We start from the raw sequence: 22,349 nt of genomic DNA, 5'->3' as shown, positions 1-22,349 counted from the left end.
AAAAAACTGTGAAAAGTGGGGAGCAAAGGTTACATCACCTAAGAACCATCTGCAGGCTCCAACCCTGACCAGCACAGATGTTGCTGAAGGGCAGGACTCAGGAGGTGCCCAGATGTGGAGTCCATGGAAAGCCTGTCTGGGTCCTAAATGTGCAGGGTAGTACAGATTCCTGAGAACTGAAACAGAGTGGCAAGAAATAGGTCTAAAATGGGAGAATTTGCCAAATTGCTAAATTGCTGTTGTCATTAAGTGCTGTCAAGTCAATTCTGACCCATAGAGACCCTGCTTCTGATTTCCAAGAAGTGGCTCGTGAGCTTGAACCGCCAACCTTGTGGTTCAAATCGACTTTGCAGTCCAGCCTACTAACTCCCAGTGTCACACCAGGACTCCAATTTGCTAAATAGCATGGATAAATGTCTTTTTAAATTAAAAGTAATGGGAATGCTAACAAAATGTTTGCACTGCTCCTATAGAGGCTGACATGTAGTCGGTCCCTTTAGCGTATTTGAGAAGCCATCAGAAGCTCTTTATGAGGAACGGATACAGTTCCTGGGGTTTCTGAAGAGAACAAGTACACAGCCACCCTACCAGGTGCAGGGAAGGCCAAAAACAAGAGCCAGAGAACACAGCAAGCAGAGTTTACCCTTTATTTTTTCATTGTGAGATAATGTAACTTCACACACAGTTGTAAAAAATCATATAGAGCAACCCCTTTACACTTATCCAGTTTCCCCCAATGATAGTATCTTGTAAAACTATAGCACAATATCACAACTAGGACAGGGTATCGAAGCAGTCAGAACACAGAACATTTCCATCAGTACAAAGATCCCTCTAGGAGCCTTTTTTTACCCCACAGCATCCAATTCCCTCAACCACTATTTACACCCTGGAGCCATTAATCTGTTCTTCAAGTCTATAATTTTGTCAGAGAAAGAATGTCACATCAATGGAATCTTATGTACCCTTTTGGGAGTACCTTCTTCTCATTCAGCATCATTCTCTGGAGAATCACCCAGGTTGCTTCATGTACCAGTCGTTGACACTTTTTGCTGCTGAGTAGCTTTTGAAGGTATGGATGTAACAGTTTGTTTAACCATTCACCCACTAGGGGACATCTGAGTTAATTCCAGTTTGGGGATAATATTAATAAAGTTGCTATATAAACAAGCATATAAAAACAAGTGATGGAAGGAAAACTGGGGAGAGACTAGAAGAGGAAGATGAAACAGCCAGAGAACTGGGCCTAGGAAATGGGAGTGATTCGGCAAGCAGAGTTGGCTGAGTGCAGGTGGAGTCAGAATCAGGGAGACACCTGAATGCTGAACAAGGACCTCAGCATAGAGGAAGAAAACACTGAGGAGCAAGTGGAGGAGATGGGAAGACACTATGGGTGGCCTGTGCTGCTGGAAGCCTCCCAAGAACCAATAACTCCCCAACACACCCAACCTTAACATCATCCATCATGTCTGTTTCAGCTTCCTGGACCCACACAACCACCTAGCCACCATGCACAGCAGCCTCCCACAAAGCCACATGAAAGGCAGAGTGATCCCCAGCAGGAACAAGAAAACATCAAGCAAGTACTGCTCATACCAGGACTGCTGGAAGGCATAAGGCTTAAGGTGGGCCCCATCCCCTGTCTGAAGGATGTGGTCGATCCAGCCCACCAGCCTCTGGGAGGGGCTCAGAGGGTGGGAGCTCCTGATGACGCTGGCAGCCATAGCTGCAGACTTGTACCTGTTGGCAGAGACAGAGGTGGCATTACTGACGTAGTCTCAGAAGACTTTCAGCAGATGAACATTTTCTTCTAAATGCATAAAAGTGAGATTCAAAGAAGAGCTACTGTTCTGGCTGAGCCTATCTAGCTGACTCCTTGGAAAGTTCAATAACCAAATGTACTTACAAAGATGCATATATGGTGCTAAGAGAGATAAACAAAATAGCATAAATCTATAGAACTAATCCCTTCTCCAAGGAAGCTAGTGATAGACAATGTGAGAATAATATACGATGATATTAGTGTATTCTGAAACACTTAATTGTGTTCACGAGGAACCTGTACATGGACCAAGAGACAATTGTTCGAACAGAACATGGAAACACTCAATGGTTTAAAATTAAGAAAGGTGTGCAAAAGGATTTTATTTTGTGCACCCTGTAAACTGAGCAAATAATCTGATAAATTGAGTTCTGTGAAGGAAAACGTGGCATCAGGTTTAGAGGAAGACTCATTAATAGCCTGCGATATGCAAATGATACAACCTGGCTTGCTGAAGGTGAAGAGGACTTAAGACACTTACTGATGAAGATCACAGCCTTCAGTATGGATTGAATCTCAATGTAAAGAAAACAAAAATCCTCACCACTGGACCAATAAACAACATTCTTATCAATTGAGAAAAGACTGAAGTTGTTAAGGACTTCATTTTTCTTGGATCAACCATGTACACTCATGGACACAGTAGTCAAGAAATCAAACAACGTATTGCATTAGGCAAATCTGCTGCACAAGACCTTTTGAAAGTATTGAAGAGCAAAGATGTCAGCTTGAGGACTAAGGTGCACCTGACCCAAGCCATGGTATTTTCAATAACCTCATATGCATGTGAAAGCCAGACAGTGAATAAGGAAGATCATAGAAGAATTGATGCTTTTGAGTTATGGTGTTGGAAGAGAATATTGAAAGTGCTGTGGGCTGCCAAAGGAACAAACAGATCTGTGATGGAAGAAGTGCAGCCAGAGAGTGTTCCTTGGAAGCCAGGATAGTCAAACTTCATCTCTCATACTTCAGACATATTGTCAGGAGGGACCAGTCACTGGAGAAGGATATCATGTTTGGTAAAATGGAGGGTCAGAGAAAAAGAGGAAGACCCCCAGTGAGATGGATTGGCCAAGTGGCAGCATCAACGGGCTCAAGCATGGCAACAATGTGAGGTTGGCCCAGGACTGGGCAGTGTTTCATTCTGTTGTGCATAGGATTGCTATGAGTAGGTACCAACTCAATGGCCCCTAACAACAACATTAATGTATTTTGGAGTCCTGGTGTGGCACTGTAGGATAAGCACTTGACCACAAGATCAGTTTGAGATTGGTGGTTCAAACTCACCAGCTGCTCCTCAGAAATCCTATATAGGGTCACTATGGGTCAGAACTGACTCACTGGCACTTAACAACACCAATGATTATATTTTAACATATACTGAATACCTACTTGGGCCAAGTGTCACATGTAACTCAGGACTGCCAACCCCTCAGGATGGCACTGCACTGTCTTGCATCATCAGAACATCGAGCAGACAGGGTAACTTCCTGTGTAGAAGGACCCCACACTTAGAAAGCCCAGCTGCCTGATTGCTTTTCTGCATTCGCCATCTTGAAATTCTTAATTCACTTTTAACTCAGGGCCCCATGTTTGCACCAGGTCACATAAATTATGTAGTTAATCCTAGTGCTGTAAGATATCTGGGGAAGATTCCAGACCAAAATGGCTCTTACACAAGGGACAATAGTTCTTGATCTTTTTGGATCTCAGATCTCTAAGAGTCCAATGAAACACTGTACCCGTTCCTCAGAAAATGAATTTTTGTGACACATGGCATAACACATATATGAAAAATACCCAGGGTTAACAGATTCCTAGTCCTGGTGTGACACTGTTGAATAAGCACTGGACTGCTAACCAAAAGGTTGGTGGCTCAAACCCACCAGCCACTGCTTGGAAACCCTACACAGGTTCGCTATGGAAACCAACTCAACAGTACTTAACAGTAACAACAAGGCTTAGATATGTTTTTCAGGCTAAGAACCCCTAGCTATGTAGTTGTTTTACAATCACACAACAAAATAATCACAGTTTCCTATGTGCAAAGAAGGATAAGCACATAAGCAAGGTCAGAAGCTCAAACTCACCAGCCGCTCTTCAGAAATGTTATACAGGGTGGCTATGGGTCAGAGCCAACTAGATAGCACTTAACAAGAAACAACAATGTGCAAAGAAGTCTTATTAAACACTGAGATGTGCTTCAGGGTTTGTGTTTTTGAATCTCTAATAAGGGAATTCAGTTCTTCTTAGTTATAAGAAAAACATATGTGAATGTGTGTGTGTTGCTCAGTGGGTAAATGGTGAGACTTTCTGCTTCTGCAAAGATTTACAGTCTTGGGAGGCCCATACAGGTTTGTTATGAGTTGGTACAGACTCAACAGCACTTAACAACAACAACATACGTGACAAGGTTCTGGATAGGCAGTTACTATGCAGGTCACCTGACCCTTTTCCAGATTCACAGAATGGAAATCATTAGCCCCATGCTCTGTAGCAGGGCTTGTGCTGAGCTCTGGGAACAAAGTGGAAAGCATGAGACATGCCTCAATGTACTCATGGGCAGACTGATAAGAAATAAGAAAATAGCAAACAGGATAATACAGAGCCTGAGGTATGTTAAGAAGGAAATATTATAATTAGGTGAGAGAGTCTCAGGTGGACAGAGAAGAACTCGAAGAAGGTGACATTGTAGATGAACCAGAATGTCAACAAAGAGCCAATCACGGGAAGAGAAGGGAAGGATGTTCTAGGAAGCATCATTGGCAAGGAAGAGCTTGATATAGTTGGGAAGCATAAAAGAAAACTCATTCCTCAGTAGAATATTATTATGAGGATCCTGAAGAATAAAACCTCAGTCAATATCTTGTTGTTATGTGCTGTGGAGTCAGTTCCGATTCATAGCGACCCTGTACAGGGTTTCCGAGGCTGTAAATCTTTATGGGAGCAGAAAACCTCATCTTTCTCCCGCGGAACAGCTGGTAGTTTTGAACTGCTGACCTTGTGGTTCGCAGCCCGATTCGAAACCACTATGCTACCAGAGTTCCAGTCAATATCTATCTGACATCAAATTCAACTATCTCTATGTAAAACCTTTGTGTCCTTCACTATCCTTAAGGTAAAAAAAACTATTCTCAGCACCTAAATTGCTTGTATCTTATTCTCATAGAAAACTAGTCAGTTCTCAGCATGCCTGTTTATTCTTATTCCATGCCTGGGAAGCTTCCGTTTCATCACCAAGGGTACTTATGCAGTGGTATATAGAACAACGCTTCCTTTAGCCTAAGTAGCCACGTGCCCAGGGAACTGCATACCTCTTGTCTTCTATGACTTGTTTCATCTTAAGAGTCAAAGTTTCTGCCTTAAGCTGCTTTAATAGGACCGTGACACCGAAGTTTTTGGCTTCTACTCTGAGCAAGTTTTCAGGCTGGTCTCCAAAGAGTGGAATCCCCACCATGGGCACACCATGTTGGATGGCCTCCATTATGCTATTCTGCCCGCCATGGTTGACGAAAAGACGGATCTTAGGGTGAGCTGTTTTAAAAAAGAAGCAGGACATTTCAGAAGGAAAAGTTTCACAGCACCAGTTAGTGCAGCAAGGGCAGAAGAAAATGTCAAGGGAATCTCAGTTTGTGTTGGGACCACTGTAATTATGCTGTGTAGTTTCCAAGATTCAAGACCCCAAATCTTGCCTCTGTATAGACTCCTTTAAGACCCCAAAGAAAGTTTCAGAGTAGAATGCTATATACCCATCCATTCTTCCTTCCTTCCTTCTTTCCACCCACTCACCCATCTATCCATCCATCCCGCTCTCTTTTCTCCATCTCCTCTTTCTTTCTCTGATCTCTATTTCTTCTCTGTTTCTTTGCCATCTCTTCATCTCCTCCACTGCCCACTTATCTTCTTCTTCTCTGAATTCCTGACACATGAATTGACATCATGATTCATAAGACACTTAGAATACTTACTGTGCATTGTCATCTTTAGCATCTGCATTAGTTTTCCCCTCAATATTATGAGAAGCCCCAGGAATCAGTGTGATTAACAGCAAACTAATATGATTAGTGACCTGCACCTCTTAACCAGAATGTACATCGGAACCTCCTTATGATCATTTCAAAATGGGGTTCATGAGTCCCACCCTGTGAAATACATTTGTGAGATGAAGTCAAGAGCATGGTGTTTAAGTTCCCTAACTCATTTTGAGTCCTAATCTTGGTTATGAGCCTCTAATCCAGTCAGTGCCTGTAGCAGTGAGGAGTCTCCAAGAAACATTGCTGCGCACAGAGAAAACTCCTTGGGTGGGTGGGGATCTGAAACTAGAGAACTCTTTGGGCAAAATAATCAGTAGTTAGGTATCTGAGCTTGACAATCGGATATTCTCACACATCTGAAAGATGGTTGGCATCAATATGGTAAAAGTATGAGTTCCTTACACCCTTAGTATGTAAGAAAGATGTATGTGCATGCATAGCCCCCTCACCCTGTCACTCACCCCAAACTGTATTCTTTGAGTTCACAGATTGTTGGGTGACCCTGTTCAATGCAAATGCACTAGAGTCAAGAAGGCTGAACAGAGAATATGTAAACACTGAATGTGCCATAGAAAGGAATGAAGGGGAGGCGCCTGTTTAGGCATCTGATCTCATTGGAAGTAGACTGATTCCTAAGACTCAGGGGAGGGGGGCTCCTCCTCCTCTCCTCTCCTCTCAAACCTTGTTACTAATTACCAACTGCTCCCTTACTGTGCTAAGGTGCTCTGGTGGTTATGAATCGGGCTGCTAACCTAAGGGTCAGAAGTTCGAAACTACCAGTTGTTCCATGGGAGAAAGATGAGGCTTTCTGCTTCCGTAAGTATTACAGCCTTGGAAACCCTGTACAGGTGAGTCGCTATGAGTTGGAACTGACTCCACTGCACATAACCACCCTTCCTGTGCTGCAGGGATGCTCAAGGAGAGATGAGAACCCCTAAGGATGTATAGATGGAAGCAGAGAAGCAGATCTGGGAAGCTCTTACCTAGAAGGTCACTCTGAGGAAGCCAGTCCACAATTTTCACATTTGCTGCCAATTGTACATCTTTGGGCCAATGTGAATGCTTATATCTCCAGATTACTCCTTGGGGAAGATGAGCAAAAGCACTGTTCATTTCCTTGAGAATCTCATGGGTCTGATAGGTATTTACCATGGAACCCAGGGCCACAAGGATAAAACCGGAGTCTCCAAACTTGGCTATGAATGTCTCAAGGTCCTGGATAGAAGTAACAAAAGAAAGCAGTGAATGAAGTTATTCATGAAAGCCTGGAGTGCAAGTGAAAGTTTTTTTTTGTTTTTGTTTTTTTTTACTAAGCACATCCTTCCCTCAATGCCTTCTCTTCAGTGTCCTGAAACTGTTCTCATAGTTCCAGGAATAACTGACCTTCCTCTGTACAGTGTCCATGTCCACACTGTCTGAATGGCCTGGGATGAATTCTTCTGAGATCTTAGGGCACATTTTCCCATCTAAGTAGTATTAAATGATCTCAAATGGAGGGGGCGGTGAAGAAGGCTTTTAGGTTACCAGTCTTGAAAATGGACACATTACACCTGAGATCCTCATAGCACACAGAACCGCAGCTCTGGAGCTCCTGTGAGCTCCAGTAACTTATGGAAAGGGAAGTTGAGACAGTGCTAACATCTTTCTTCATTGAAAAACCATGAGTCCAACAAAGGATCATCTTCCCAACCTCCACCCAATTTGATGACATGACAGGGGAGACATGTTATCTGGGAGTTTTCCAAGGCTAACTAGGAAGTGGTGGTACCTGGAGATGTACAATTGAAGGGTCCAGATCCAACAGTGGGACCTGGGCTGAATGGAGATACTAAGGAAGATCTCCAACATAAGAAATGGAGGCAGAACTGGCTATGGCTCATCACTCAAGGACTCCTGGCGTGGTGCTGTTGGACCAGCAGTGGACTGCAAACCTCAAGGTCAGCAGTTCAAACCCACCAGCAGCTCCTTGGAAACCCTACACAGAGTCACTATCAGTCAGAACGGACTCAACGGCACTTGACAACAACTTTACCCAGTGTGACACTTTGTTTGCTGTGCAACTACATTCGATGAGTTTCTCCGTCTTGCAAGTTTATACTGCATTCCTTTTGTCAGTGACTCACAGCCAGGGGTACACATTATAAACATCCAGAAAAAAATATTTAAAGCCTCAGTGTCCAAGCCCAACCTCAATCTGGGCATGATAATACTTTTTAGTCTCTATTATGGACTGAATTCCAAACTTCATCTCTCATATTTCCAATAAGTCATCAGGTGGAACAGTCTCAGGAGAAGGACATCATGCTTGGTAAAGTGGGAGGTCAGCAAAAAAAAGGAAGACCCCTCCCCCCCCCAGTGAGACTGATTGGCACAGTGGCAGCACCAATGGGCTGAAGCATAACAACAATTGGCGTAGGACCAGGCAGTGTTTCCTCCTGCTGTGCATAAGGTCACTATGAGTCGGTACCAACTCAATGGCACCTGAAAACAACAATGGATTGAATTGTGACTTTCCAAACAAAAGTTTTGGAATGGTCACCCTCATACCTGTAGATGTGATCCTGTTTGGGAATAGGTTTTTCGTTGTTCTGTAATGAGGCCATAGCAGTGCAGGTTTGTTTACATTAGGCACAGAGTGAAGCAAGCATGAATGGGGAAGTGTAAATCCCATGTGAACCTCTTGAAGGAACACAGAAGAATGTTAGAGCAGCTGAAACAAGGCTGTTACCCCAGAGCTGACAGAGAGAGCCTCCCCGTAGAGCTGTCCCCCTGAACTCAGACGTCTAGCCTCCTAAGTTGTGGGAAAAGCAATTTCTGTCCATTAAAACCACCATTTGTGGTGTTTCTGTTACTGTAACATTAAGAAACTGAACCAGGAAGTTCTTACAAAGATCGGATCTAATCTTTGCTATAGCACAGCTGTGTCCATTATTGTTACTTTCTAGTGTGTCTTTGAATGGCACTGTAGGATAAGTGCTAGATCGCAAGGTCCGTGGTTCAAACTCACCAGCCACTCTTCAGACACTCTATACAGGGTCAATATGAATTGGAACTGACTCAATGACACTTAACACAATTCACACAATACATCTTTGGACGTTGCTGTTGTTGTTGTTAAATGCCATCGAGTCAGTTCCAACCCATAGCGAACCTGGATAGGGTTTCCAAGGAGCAGCTGAAGAGCTTGAACCGCCAACCTTGTAGTTCAAATGGCTTTGCAGTCTGGTGCATTAACCCACAGTGCCACACCTACTGTCCCCATTTCTATGACTATCCTTAGCTCCCAGCCCCTATTGGAATATATGTTCTGTCAGAACTTGAACCTATCCAACACAACCCTGTAGGAGCTACCATCCCAAAGGACATTCAATATAGCGATGCTGTCCTTTTAAATTACAATGTAAGTCTATTCTATAAAAAGTGAAAAAGGCAGAGAAGACACCTTTTTTAAAAAAGCTTCTCATCTCACAGACATTGTAACCTTTGAGTCCCATTGTTCTCCTCCAGCCCCAGGGCCAAGGCCTGACCTGCCATTCTGCCAGGTAAGGCCCAGGTTTATTTATGCAACTGAATCTTCCACTACTCCAGTGTAAACAAAGTCACCAGGGAACCTTCTGTTTCCTATATTGTTGTTAGATGCCCTCAAGTCAGTTCTGACTAATAGTAGTTCTGACTGCTGGTGACCCTAAGCATAGCACAGTAATCTCTTTGGCAATTGTTCCATATGATGCCCAACTCTCTTCTACCTATACACTTTAGGTCCCTGTGTTCAACACCTAACGTGCCTTTCTGCCCCTGCTTCATTCCTAAAATACCCTACCACCAACTCAAAACCCTTCAAAGTGTCTGTCTTTCCCCAACTCTTCCTGCTCATTCTATTTACGGTCACCGGAGGAGTCCTGGTGTGGCACTGTGGGTTAATGCGTTAGACTACAAGGTTGGCTTGGACTGCAAGGTCAGAGGTTCAAGCTCACCGGCCGCTCCTCAGAAATGTTATACAGGGTTGCTATGAGTTGGAACCAGCTCGACAGCACTTAGCAACAATAATCAGAGGAAAACAGAGATTTGGGTGCCTGGACACCCAGGCCAGATCTCAGCTCTCCTGGTCTGTGAGCTGAAGCGCAATGGGAACGTCAGTTGAATCACCTAAGCCTCTGTCTCCTACCAGGAGAGGACATAAGAAAGCTTCCATGACCATGCTGCTAGGCAAATGGCAGCCAACTAATCTTAGCTCTCCTCACGTTTGAAAACTCCTGTCGCCATGGCTCTGAGGCCTTTTACAACCACCTCAGCAGCTTTCACAACTAACAGTGCCCAGGTGCCAACCAAGATCAAAAGGCCTATATGGCGTCAGGACCCAGGGTTCTCCAGGCAAGGACCCTGGGCATCAAACCTATAGCTCTTGTGGTCAGTTTCACAGTCCTGGCCTGTTTTAGCCTGCCTTCTATTGTGTCCTTGGAGACATTTCCTTAATAATTCTTGCACAGAATGGTGATCATTACATACTTATTGTGTGTTGGTGTAGGCAGTTACCTTCAAGTATTCAGAGTCCCTAGGTGACTCAAACAGTTAAGTGCTGTATTACTACTGAAAGTTTGCTGGTTCAAACTCATCTAGTTGTGCCTCAAAAGACAGGCTTGGCCTAGCCTTACAACACACTTCTGAAAGGTCTTGAAAATCCTATGGAGACCCAGGACCATCAAGGGAGAAGAGCATGAGCGGAATGTGGGACCCTATCCAGAGAAGCAGCGACACCAGAGAAGGAGGCAGAGATGGGGACATGGAGAGATAGAGCAGCTGAGGACTCTAGACTCATGGAAAGAGAAAGGCTGCTTGCTGGTGGGCAGGAGGCAGGCTTGCAGAATGTGCCCTATGGTTGTTTAAATAATTATATATTCCTGAGGGGTTTTGTGTACATTAAAAAAAAAGAGGGAACAGAAGCAAATACTGTTGAATGATGATGCACGGAGGGGATTGCAATCATTGCAATGAAACAATGAGTATAAAGCTGATGTTCTCCCATGTAAACTATCACTCAGTTCACAATAAAAAACATAAAAAAAAAAAAAAAATCCTATGGAACAGTCCTACTCTGTACATAGGTAGCTGCCATGACTTACTGTATACATAATCCTATAAAATGCAAATGAAAATATCAGCTTTTTCAATGGCTTATTTTGCCTGGGCCAGGACTAGGGTAAGGAAAGAGGGGAGCCTGAGGCACATGATTTAAGGCCACCCTCAGTTAGTGTCTCAGGATCTCATGAAAAGGCTGACCCGGTTCTAGTACCACCCCGAGAGTGAGGACCCCCTTACATCATGGCCTAACATGTCTCACCTGCCTGCCTACTGCAAGCCCAGGTTCCCACTGGCTTGAGGTTGTCACCAACTCTGCACCAACCTCTGTAAGAAATCCAAATTGAGTGCCAAGGTTTTACTTACTTGCGGTACTGATTTAATGGGTTTGACCATGAGACCTCCAATATAAACAGTATTAGGAAGCAGGGGCCGAGCAAAATCAAAGGCAAAGTCAGAGTTAACAAACCATAACTCTGCTTTCAGTAAAAGATGAGACAACACTGGTCTAGAGCCTTCTGGAAAATGCTCCCTGAGGGTGTTATCATACTGAGAGTGGATTTGCCGTTGCTTCATAGAAAATGCCAAGAAATTCTTAAGGTTCTTCATTCGTCCCCAGAAGTCCATGCGGTCAGTTAGCAAAGAACCATATACTGGAATGTAAGATATGGGGCTGGGCAGCCCAATGTCCACAGTGCCAAAGGAGGAAGGAAGAATAGATACAAATGTTTTTCCAAGCTTTTCAGCAATCAGGAAAGGACAGTAGTCAAAACTTTCCAATACTAGCAATTCAAAATTCTCATCCTTTAAGGAATCTATGATGTCCTTTCTTCTTAGTAAATGACTGCACTGAATTCCAAGTTGTTCCATGAACTTCAAAAAATGTTCAAATGTTCCTCTGTAACCAAGAAAACAAGTGATAATGATTTTTAAGAGGTATCAATTTCACAATGCATAAATGAATCTTGGGACCCCAAGAAACTATTCCAAGTAAGCAAAAGCATATCTAGCAGTGGCCTTCATATTTGATCACCATCCCACAAATACCCGTGACTCCAGTCACTCTCATCTAAGTGTTTCTGTTCCCTAGAATGTTCCTACTTCCTCCCCTGGCTCTTCATTCCTAATCCAAATCCCACTCCCTTCTCACTGTCCTTCTGCTTTGGGGGTGGGGTGGGGTGGGAGGGTGCGAGGGCAGGGGGTTCTGAACATAGTACACATCAACCATCTCTCTCAACTTGATCATTTCTGGGATGCTCTTTTTAGTCTTCATTTACAGACTTTTTATGAATGACTGTCTTGTTTCTCCAGTCAAATGGTATAACTTGAAAACAGAATCCCATGAATATTAGTGATCATTTTTATTTTGAAATCACTATATACTCTTTATTTGACAGATCTCTTTACCGGGGAATTCTGTGATGATGATATTAGAATCCAAAATCACAGCTGAAAATCAGAATTCCACCACCCTATGCCCAGAACTTGAAGTCCTGGTGTGGCGCTGTGGGCTAATAATGTACTGGACTACAAGGTCCATTTGCACTGCAACATCAACAGTTCAAACTTACCAGCAGCTCCTTGGAAACCCTATACAGGGTCGCTATGAGTTGGAACCAACTCCAAGGCACTTAACAACAACATACACAGAAGTTAAGTAATTTGAAAATAAATAGACCAAATTAAAGGCTAGTTTTGAAGCACATTATTAGCCTTTCCACACCAGTGCTGACTAAGATGATCAGAAGACATAAGGTTTTCAGTGACTAAGCATTCAGAAGTAGTCCACCTCACCTTCTTCCTAGTCTTTTGTAGTCTGGAAGCTCAGCTGAAAGCTACCCACCATTGGTATATCCTGCTGGTATTTAAAATACTAGTGGCACAGCTTCTAGCAACACAGCAACACACTAACAACCACAGTACGACACACTGATAGATGAGTGGTAGAATTATTTTGTAACATTAGAAAAATAACCTAAAATTAGTCTTAAAACTAGAAACATATTTTTTTTTCATTATTGCTATTGTTTTGTGCCATCGAGTCGGTTACAACTCACAGCAACCCTGTATAAAGCTTCTGAGGAGCGGCTGGTGAGTTTGAACCACTGACCTTGCAGCTCAAACTGACCTTGAGGTCAAGTGCTTATGTTGGGGCGCCACACCAAGTATTTTTTTCATGGTATATGTAAAAAAGAAAAGGACAATAATGAGATATGTGAAATCAATCTGTAAAGCTGTGAATTATTTAGTGTGTCCTTTCTAGCTTTGTGATTCCCACCAAATGACTTGGTTATTGTTGTTGTTATGTGCCATGGAGTCGGTTCTGACTCATAGCGACCCTGTACAGGGTTTCCAAGGCTGTAAATCTTTATGGGAGCAGAAAACCTCATCTTTCTCCTGAGGAACAGTTGGTAGTTTCAAACTGCTGACCTTGCGGTTCACAAGGTGTCAATCAAATGACCTGGTAGGAATATGCAAATATGAAGTGCTTGTAGCAAACCAAGTAGACTGGGTAAATTGCTAATAATATAAATCAGGTACATAGCACTCTTATGGAGTTGTTGTTGTTGTTATGTGCTGTAGAGTTGGTTCTGCCTCATAGGATTTCCAAGGAGCGGCTGGTGAGTTAGAACCGCCGACTTGTGCATAGCAGCCCAACACTTAACCCACTCTGCCACCAGGGATACTTAATGTGAGGAAAGAAAAATAAGTGGGGAAAAAAATGATTCTCTGAGTTCCCCACCAACTTTAGAAGTTGAAGTGCCTGTCTCAGTTTCTATGTGGGAGAGATGATTAGACAAAAACTGAAGGCAAAGTGTTGCAAGGCAAGCCCAGAGAGAACAAAGTCTCCGTTTCTGCAGAAATGTCTTCATGCTTACAGTGGAAGAGGGAAGTCTAGGGATTGTTCTAGAATCTCCAGCAGTAACTGGACTAGATGGCTGGAAATGCAGCATGCGTCTATTCATCCATCCATCTGGACAGGGTCACAGGAATGCAGCACCTATTTGATGACCTGTCTGTCCATTCATCCATCCCTTTTGGTTTTGTTCACACAAAGCATCCGAGCATCGGTACTTTAACTTGTACCACTGTGGTGTAGTGGATTATCCAATACCTCTTTTAGCCACAGTCTCTAGCTCCAACCAAACAACATTTCTGCCCTGCTGGGTCTGGGTAAGAGAAGGTGGGAGAAGATATGATAGGGTGGCATAACTCAGCTGTGGATATTGTTGTTGTTGTTAAGTGCAGTCGAGTCAGTTCTGACCCATAGCGACCCTGTATAGGGTTTCTGAGGAGCAGCTGGTGAACTTGAACCACCGAACTTGTAGTTCAAACCAACTTTGCAGTACTGTGCATTAACCCACAACACCACAGCTGTGGAGGTCAGAAGAGTTCATTGTAATTGTAAAAGCTGGAAAATCTAGCATGGGTTTAAAATGAACCATCTCAGAAGCAGAATGGGGGATCTTTTTACCAACAAAGAAGAAGAAGCAGGGAGTGTGTTCTTTGGACCCCTGAGGCCCCTGCGCCCTGAACCTCCTCTACCCAGGGTCAGAAAGCTGTGACATGGAGGAACAGCAGAAAGCAGCAGCAGCAGAACCGAGAACCCGAGAGTAAGACAGAGCAGTGGGCTCCCCAGGCCAGGGAGCAATGAAACTGAGTGGTTTGGGGCAGGAAGCTTGCTTGTAAAGTGGAGTACCTCCAGGCACTTTAAGTGGGGGAGCTGACATATAGAGCGAGAGCCGAGTGCCTTCAGGCTGAGGCTCATGGTGGAGTGGTGTGCCCTGTGGGCATTTATCAACAGTTGACTGGAACAACTGTGCCCTGTGCATTTTGATTCTATACTGTAACCTGTTAACTTGCCTAATAGGCCCCGTAACTGTATTTTCTCTGAGTTCTGTGTGGCCATTACAATGGATTCTCAAACTCAACCAAGGGGTAGAGAGAATCTGGGGAGGAAAGGATGGTTTGCTGCATATTTTTGCAACACGAAAATACTGACACTTTGCTTCAAAGAATAAAATACAATTACCTGCCATGCAAAGCTTCTTCAACCAATAAATCAAAACGCTTAGTAAATTCTTCTTTAAAAGTTTCAGGTGGAAGCCATTTGATAACTTGGTATGGTTTTTTCTCCTCTTTAAAATCTAAGAAAACACCAATGAGAGAAAAAAAAATTTAATAACCTAAAAAGTCTTCTAATATTCTGTTTCTTTGAATGCTGTTTTTTTCCCCTTAGCTTTGGTTACAGAGGTTAGGATTTGGAAATCCTGGGATGGGAGCAATAGCTTTCTACCACAACTCACCCTTTCATTTCATTCTCAAATATTTACTTACATCCACCCCACATGCAGGTTTTATGGAGTTATTTTTGTTTGCTTTGATGCTTTTCAATTTTATTTTTGGTATTCTCATTCACTTACAGTTAAAAAACTATGGATAACATTGTGAAGAATGAGTATTCAAGAACACTTAATTGTGCTCATTAGGAACTTAAACATAAACCAAGGGAGTCCTAGTGGGGCACTGGGGGTCAATGCGCTGAACTGCGAAGTCAGTTTGAACCACAAGGTCATCAGTTCAAGCTCACTAGCTGCTCCTTAGAAACCCTATACAGGGTTGCTATGGGTCAGAACTGACTCTATGGCACTTAACAACAACAACAGCAACATAAACCAAGAGGCAGCTATTTGCCTCATAGCGACCCTGTATAGGGTTTCCAAGAAACAGTTGGTGGGTTTGAACTACCGACTTTGGGGTTGGCAGTCCAGTGCTTATTCTCTAGTGCTACACCAGGACTCAAAAATCTCTGCTTCTCAAGGCTATAGGGATAAACACTTATGGCACTCCATGGCACAGCCAAGGAATGAATTCAAACCGTGCAGATGAAGAACTGTTTAAATATGTGAACAAGTTAGAGAGCCTCCTGTCCACACCACGTTAATCGCTAAAGAGAGAGAGAGAGCTGCTTGAGGCATAATACACAGTCTCACCAAGACACTTCGGGGGACCAGACATTACGGGTAGTGACCAGACACAAATTTTGTTCCTCAAAGCACACAATCCTAGGCTTCTGAATGAGACAGTCATTGGAACTTTTACCTCCTTTATTGACTTTAAGCTCCAGTTCTCATAAAGTGCCACAGTGACTTACTGAAGTCAGTTCAAATTCAATTAAACAAAACATAGCACATGGCAGTCATCAGTCAAGCACCAGGGAAAAACTGTAATGGAGTCTGACTCTATTTTTATATTTAGCTGCTGAAAGCTTTTAAGCCCCACTCTTCGTCCTTCCCCTTCCCCATACTTGGTCAACTGGTAAGAAATATACTCCCTCCTTTAGTGCCAGCAGGAAGTCAAAACATTTGGGGGAGCCCTCATAGGTAGTAGAGCCTGATACACTACCATAAAAATCCCAAGCCATTCTCCTTCCCCTGCTCGTTTGAGTGATTTGGGTCCTAGTTATCAGCTGCCCTTCTGTCTCCATAAAGCCTCTTAGTATGGGAGTGTGTCACCTTCAGCCTTAATGCCTGCATCATAAGTACCTGGAGATCCATTCTGCTACTTAGGCATGAACAATTTAAGAAGACATAACACTAATTCTATACAAACTCTTCCAGAAAAGTGAAGAGTAGGGGACATGTCCTGATTCATTCTATGACAACATTACCCAGATACCAAGGCCAGGAAAAAACATGACACAAGAAAATTATTGGGCAATAGCCCTTATTAATGTAGATGCAAAATATTCAAACAAAGTAAGTTGAATTAAACTATATAAAAATGACAAAATATCATGGTCAAATGGGTTTCTCCTTAAAAATATGAGGTTGAATTAACATTTGAAAATTAATCAATCTAATGCATCACATTCACAGAATAAAGAAGAAAAATTATGTTCATTTCTATACATAGAGAAAAAGCAGGAAATTGGATTTCATCAAATTTAAACCTGTGCTTTTCAAGAGCCACTGTTAAGAGCATGAAAGGGTAAATCATAACCTGGGAGAAACCATCCACAAAGGATTTATCTGATATAGTATTTATATACAAAACCCAGATTAAAAATCTGCATATTCAATATAAAAAGCAAACAAGTCAATTTAAAAATGGGCAAATATTCACCAAACATTTCACCAATGAAAAAATATGGAATATAAGCACATAATAAGATGTACAACATTATTAATCATGAAGAATATGTAGATCATTAAAATCACAGTGATACTAGTATATACCTATTGTTGTTGTTGTTAGGTGCCTTCAAGTCGGTACCGACTCATAGCGACCTTATGCACCACAGAATGAAACACTGCCTGATCCTGGGCCAACCTCACTATCATCGCCACCCTTGAGCCCATTGATGATTCCACTTTGCCGATCCGTCTTGCTGGGTGTCTTCCTCTTTTTCTCTGACCCTCCACCTTACCAAACATGATATCCTTCTCCAGTGACTGGTCCCTCCTGACAATATGTCCTAAGTATGAGAGAAGAAGTTTGGCCATCCTGGCCTCCAAGGAACACTCTGGCTGCATGTCTTCCAACACAGATCTACTGGTTCTTTTGGCAGCGCATGGCACTTTCAATATTCTCCAACACCCACCGTAACTCAAATGCATCAATTCTTTACAGTCTTCCTTAATCACTGTCCAGCTTTCGCATGCATCTGAGGTTATTGAAAATACCATGGCTTGGGCTATGTGCACTTTAGTCCTCAATCTGACATCTTTGCTCTTCAACACTTTAAAAAGGTCTTGTGCAGCAGATTTGCCCAATGTAATATGTTAGAAAGACTAAAATGAAAAAGACTATTATCAAGTGTTAGCAAGGGTGTAGAGGAACTAGAATGCTCACTCACTTTTTTTTGGGGGGGGGGGACAATGAGATCTTTTATTGTGATGGTTATTCCTGTAGTTATGAGAAATGTTTTACACACCAAGGGTACTCCAGTATTTGGGTTGAGGAATGGGAGGGATTACATTGTTACATGAAACAAGCACCATCTCATATTCTATGAAGCTTCTATATCCTGGATGCCCCAGGAACAGAAATCTCTTAATGTGAAAGTGAGTTTTGACATATTTCTCTTGTGATTAATTACCCTGACACTCATAAAGGGTTATGAATGTAACTACTGCCTTTAGGGGTTCCTTTGGGACCCTTAAATGATTTGTGTGGGACTTTGCAGAGACTTTTAACTGTGTATATTACAAGTTTAGCATATCATTTTGATAACAAATGCACTCATATTTGTTTCTTCTTTTTTTACTGTTTGAATTTCTGGTATTATTTTCTTGTCTATATAAGTCAAAAGTTGTATCATCGATATAAACCCTAGGGTTTTAAAACCTCACTTGTTTAGATGTAGAAAAATGCTATACTAAATTATTAAATTGATCCCTGAGACTTTAGTATGAATTCTTCTATGTGCAATGAGAAGTGAGTTTACTCTAAAGGCTTTCCCACACACCTTACATTCATTGGGCCTCTCCCCACTGTGAATTTGTATGTTTATGGAGGGATGAGTACCTACCAAAGGTTTTCCCATATACTTTACATTTATATGGCTTCTCTCCACTGTGTATTCTTCTATGTCTTGTGAGGTCTGAGACTTGACTGAAGGATTTCCCACAATGTTTGCATTTATAAGGTCTCTCTCCACTGTGGATTCTTCTATGTGTTCTGAGGGTTGACTCTTGGAGAAAGAATTTCCCACATTCCTTACATTAATAGGTCCTCTCTCCACTATGAATTCGCATAGGTGCAGTGAGGGAGCATTCAAAAGGATCTACTTCTGTGGGATCTACTTGGTGCACAGAAAGACCAGGACTCGGCTGGAGGTTTCCCCACACTGGTTGCGTTCACCCAGGTTCTCGATTGCACCAGTTCTCAAATGTCTCCCCTGGTTGTCAAGGTGATCCTTCCAGCAATGTGATTTCTTGATTGCACCAACTGAAGCCACGTTTCTCAAGGTTTCCATCATCACGTCTCTGTAGAGTTTCCTCTGAGCAGGATCCAGCAAATCCCACTCTTCGTGGGTGAAGACCACAGCCACATCTTCAATGATCATTGTACCCGTTCCCGCGCTTCACCTTTGGGAACTCTAAGAGCAGGACCCGGAGCTCCACGGATTCAGGCCGAGGGACAGGAGTGGATTCAGGCCGAGGGACGGGAGTGGACGCGGAGCTTGGGGCACGTTGGGAACAGGCACACAGCAGCCATCCGCGCCTCCAATCCTGGTCCTTTGTGGAGCAGAGTCGCCGACTTGGCTCCTTTCTCTGCTCCACGTGTGAGACTGGAAAAGGAAGGGAGCTGGGAGTTTCCCATGGGGAAAGGCCTGCCACTGGAGTAGAGAGAAGCCCAAAGAGAACTCAAACTTCCGCCTGCGGTATTTCTGCTGGTTTGGTGCATTAGAGAAAAGGTTCCGTGCGGAAACATAGTGGAATCTCGCTGATAGTTATCATGGTGTCCAGTGGATTCTCTGGCATTTGGAATCTGGTTAAAATTATTGTTCCCTCATTTCTTTGCTCCCCCTTATGGTGGTTTAGGACACTATCACCAAAGGTCACTTCAGGAAGAGGATCCGGAGTAGAAACTGAGCTCTGGGCAGTTCGGAAGCAGATGCGTAATGTCTGGCCCTCACACAAAGGCAGAACACCTGAAGTCCTTCCTGATGACTTACGGACCGAAGTGCAAGATGGGCACTCAGGGCTCCCACTCGACTGGGGACCACACTGGAGAGCTGGGAGATTCTGCTCCCCAATATGGGTCTCAATACTACATAAATCCTCTGCTCTTCTTATATCAGCAACGGGTGAGTAACAAAGTGTTTGCACCAAGCGCTGGTTACCTCATTCACTTTTGATGGATATGTGAAATGGTCCATCAAATTTGCAAAACAGTTTGGCACTTTCTATCATATGATTCAGCCATCCCATGCCCATGTATGTACTCAAGAAAAAGAAAGTACGTGTTCATGCAGAAGCTCTACATAAATGTTCATAGCAGCTTTATTTGAACTAGTCCAAAAACTAGAAACAACCCAAATGTCATCAACAGACAACAGGATAAGCACATTATGGTGAGGTCAAGTCAAGTCGATTCTGACTCATAGTGACCCTGTATAGGGTTTCCGAGGAGCAGTTGGTGGGTTTGAACTGCCAACCTTGTGATTCACAGTCCAGTGCTGATCTTACAATGCCACACCAGGAGTCCAAACATACTGTTGCATATCTATATGTATGGATTCAATTGTGTCCCCAAAAAATATATCCTGAAGTCCTAAAGGTCTCCCATGCCTGTGAATTTTATATTTTTTTGGGAATCAGTCTTTCTTTGAAGATGTTATTAGACTAATAAGGTCATATCACAGTACAATTAGACCTACTGAGTGGAGTCTTATGACAAGTGAGAACAGACAGAAAGAGCGAGAACGTCACAAGGGGGGAAAGAGACACTCTGTGAACATACACTTATAATCCAAGAAACACCAAGGGCAACCGGAAGCTGGAAAAAACAAGGACGATTCTTCCCTTAGAGCAGACAAAGAATGAGTACAGTCCTACCAACATCCTTTGGTGGACTTCTGTCAGTACTGTGGTAAAATAAATTTACGTGCATTAGAGTCACTTACTTTACAATATCGTGTCACGGCAGACCTAGGAAACAAAGAGACTAATAGAATACCAAATACTAGAAAAGTAATCATATGAATCATGGCAACCTTATTTACTCAAGATCAGACAAATTAATAATAGAGTTAGGTGAATCTGACACTTTAATCTCTGGGTTGCTTAATCTGAGTGTGTAGTTGAAGCTTTGATGTTTTGTTTTGTTTTCTTAAATCCCCAAATTATGCATCTTTGAAGAACGAAAGTTTGAGCATTTATTAAATTCCGAAAATGAATTTCAGGATTTGTTATTATCCAGACCACTTTAAAACATAAAGAGAAGTTTATATTAAGGAAATGGCTTACGATTGTAGAGTCCCAGTTCCCCAGTGGAAAAGAGAATGTTTAAGATTCTGAAGGCATTACTTCATTCAAGTCGTCACAGTCAACTCTATTTTGAGGAGGCAGCTCTTTCTCAGTCGTATTTTGAGTGCCTTCCAACCTGAGGGGCTCATATTCTAACACTATATCTGACAATATTTTGGTGCTCTTCATCATGTTTCAATAGTCAATATTCTGGTGCTGCCGTGGCTTCCCTGAAATTGATCTTGATCTCATCCACTCAGAGTGACTATCGGACCAGATTTGGGTCCCCACTTTCATAAGATGAACCCTAACTTCTAAGGAGTATTCTGGCTGTACTCCTTCCATGGAAGATTTGTTCGTTCTTCTGGCAATCCATGGAACATTCAATATTCTTCACTATTACCATAATCCAAATGCATCAATTCCTCTTCAGTCTTCCTTAGTGTGATAGTTAGGGTTTTGTGTCAACTTGACTGGGCCAAGATTCCCAGTGCATTGGAAATTGAGATGTAGTCATAGTTAACTCTGTGGTGATTGGCTATGAACAGCCAATCAATTGATAAGGATATTTCCTCGGGGTGTGCCCTACACAGGAAAAGCTTGCTCTCCTTTCCTCTGGGGACCTGGGACTGTATAGTTGAAAGCCATTTCCTTAATATAAACATCTTTTTATATATACAAATATATAAATTTCACTGGTTTTGCTTCTCTAGAAAACCCAGCCTGTGCCACTTAATCATTAAAAATGTTTTTAAATTATCTGGACAATAACAAATCCTGAAGTTCATCTTCAGAGTTTTATAAATGCTCAAACTTTTGTTCCTCAAAGATGCATAATTTGTATATTTAAAAAACAAAAAGAAGAAGAAAACCAAAGCTTCAGTTACACTTTCAGAGTAAGCAGCCCAGAGATTAAAGTCCCAGATTCACCCAACTCTATTATTAACCTGCCTGGCCAACTGTTTTCTTGTCTGTCAACAGAGAAGAATTGACAATTTTTACGACATTATTTAGTTAAAATTATTTGGATTTGATGACTCAATTGAGCACTTTGAATATCACTATGCACATACTAATGGGCAGTCATTGGTGTTTCCATAATTGTTCTATGAGAGATTTGAAATTTGACTATATAAGTAAGGAAACTCAGTGAAAGATTTCTGAAATTCAGGATCCCTGGTAGCACAATGGGTTACACGTTGGACTGCTAGATCCAAGGTTAGTAGTTCGAATTCACCAGTTGCTCCGCAGGAGAAAGATGAGTCTTTCTGTTCCCATAAAGATGTACAGCTTCGGAAACCCTATACAGGGGTGCTATGAGTCAGAACTGACTTGATGGCACACCACCAACAGGAGCAATAAAGGAGCCTTGGCAGTGCTATAGGATAAACACTGGACTACTAACCACAAGGTCAACAGTTCAAACCCACCAGCCAACTC

General features: G+C 42.6%; 1 protein-coding gene across 1 annotated transcript in view; it reads right to left on the bottom strand.

Annotated features, from left to right (window-relative positions):
• Positions 1–1,463: 1,463 nt before the first annotated feature.
• UGT3A2 (UDP glycosyltransferase 3 family, polypeptide A2) overlaps positions 1,464–22,349 on the bottom strand; it is a 25,819-nt gene continuing 4,933 nt past the window's right edge. Inside the window, exons 3-7 of the mRNA XM_006876546.1 lie at positions 14,966–15,080; positions 11,299–11,830; positions 6,840–7,071; positions 5,137–5,356; positions 1,464–1,740 (exon numbers count right to left, since the gene is read on the bottom strand). Of these exons, the coding sequence (XP_006876608.1) occupies positions 1,464–1,740; positions 5,137–5,356; positions 6,840–7,071; positions 11,299–11,830; positions 14,966–15,080 (1,376 nt within the window). The remainder of the gene's footprint in view (positions 1,741–5,136; positions 5,357–6,839; positions 7,072–11,298; positions 11,831–14,965; positions 15,081–22,349) is intronic.

This window comes from Chrysochloris asiatica, unplaced genomic scaffold (genome assembly GCF_000296735.1).
Source record: "Chrysochloris asiatica unplaced genomic scaffold, ChrAsi1.0 scaffold00390, whole genome shotgun sequence".
NCBI classification, from domain to species: Eukaryota; Metazoa; Chordata; class Mammalia; order Afrosoricida; family Chrysochloridae; genus Chrysochloris; species Chrysochloris asiatica.
This window is presented reverse-complemented; position numbering and strand designations above follow the sequence as displayed.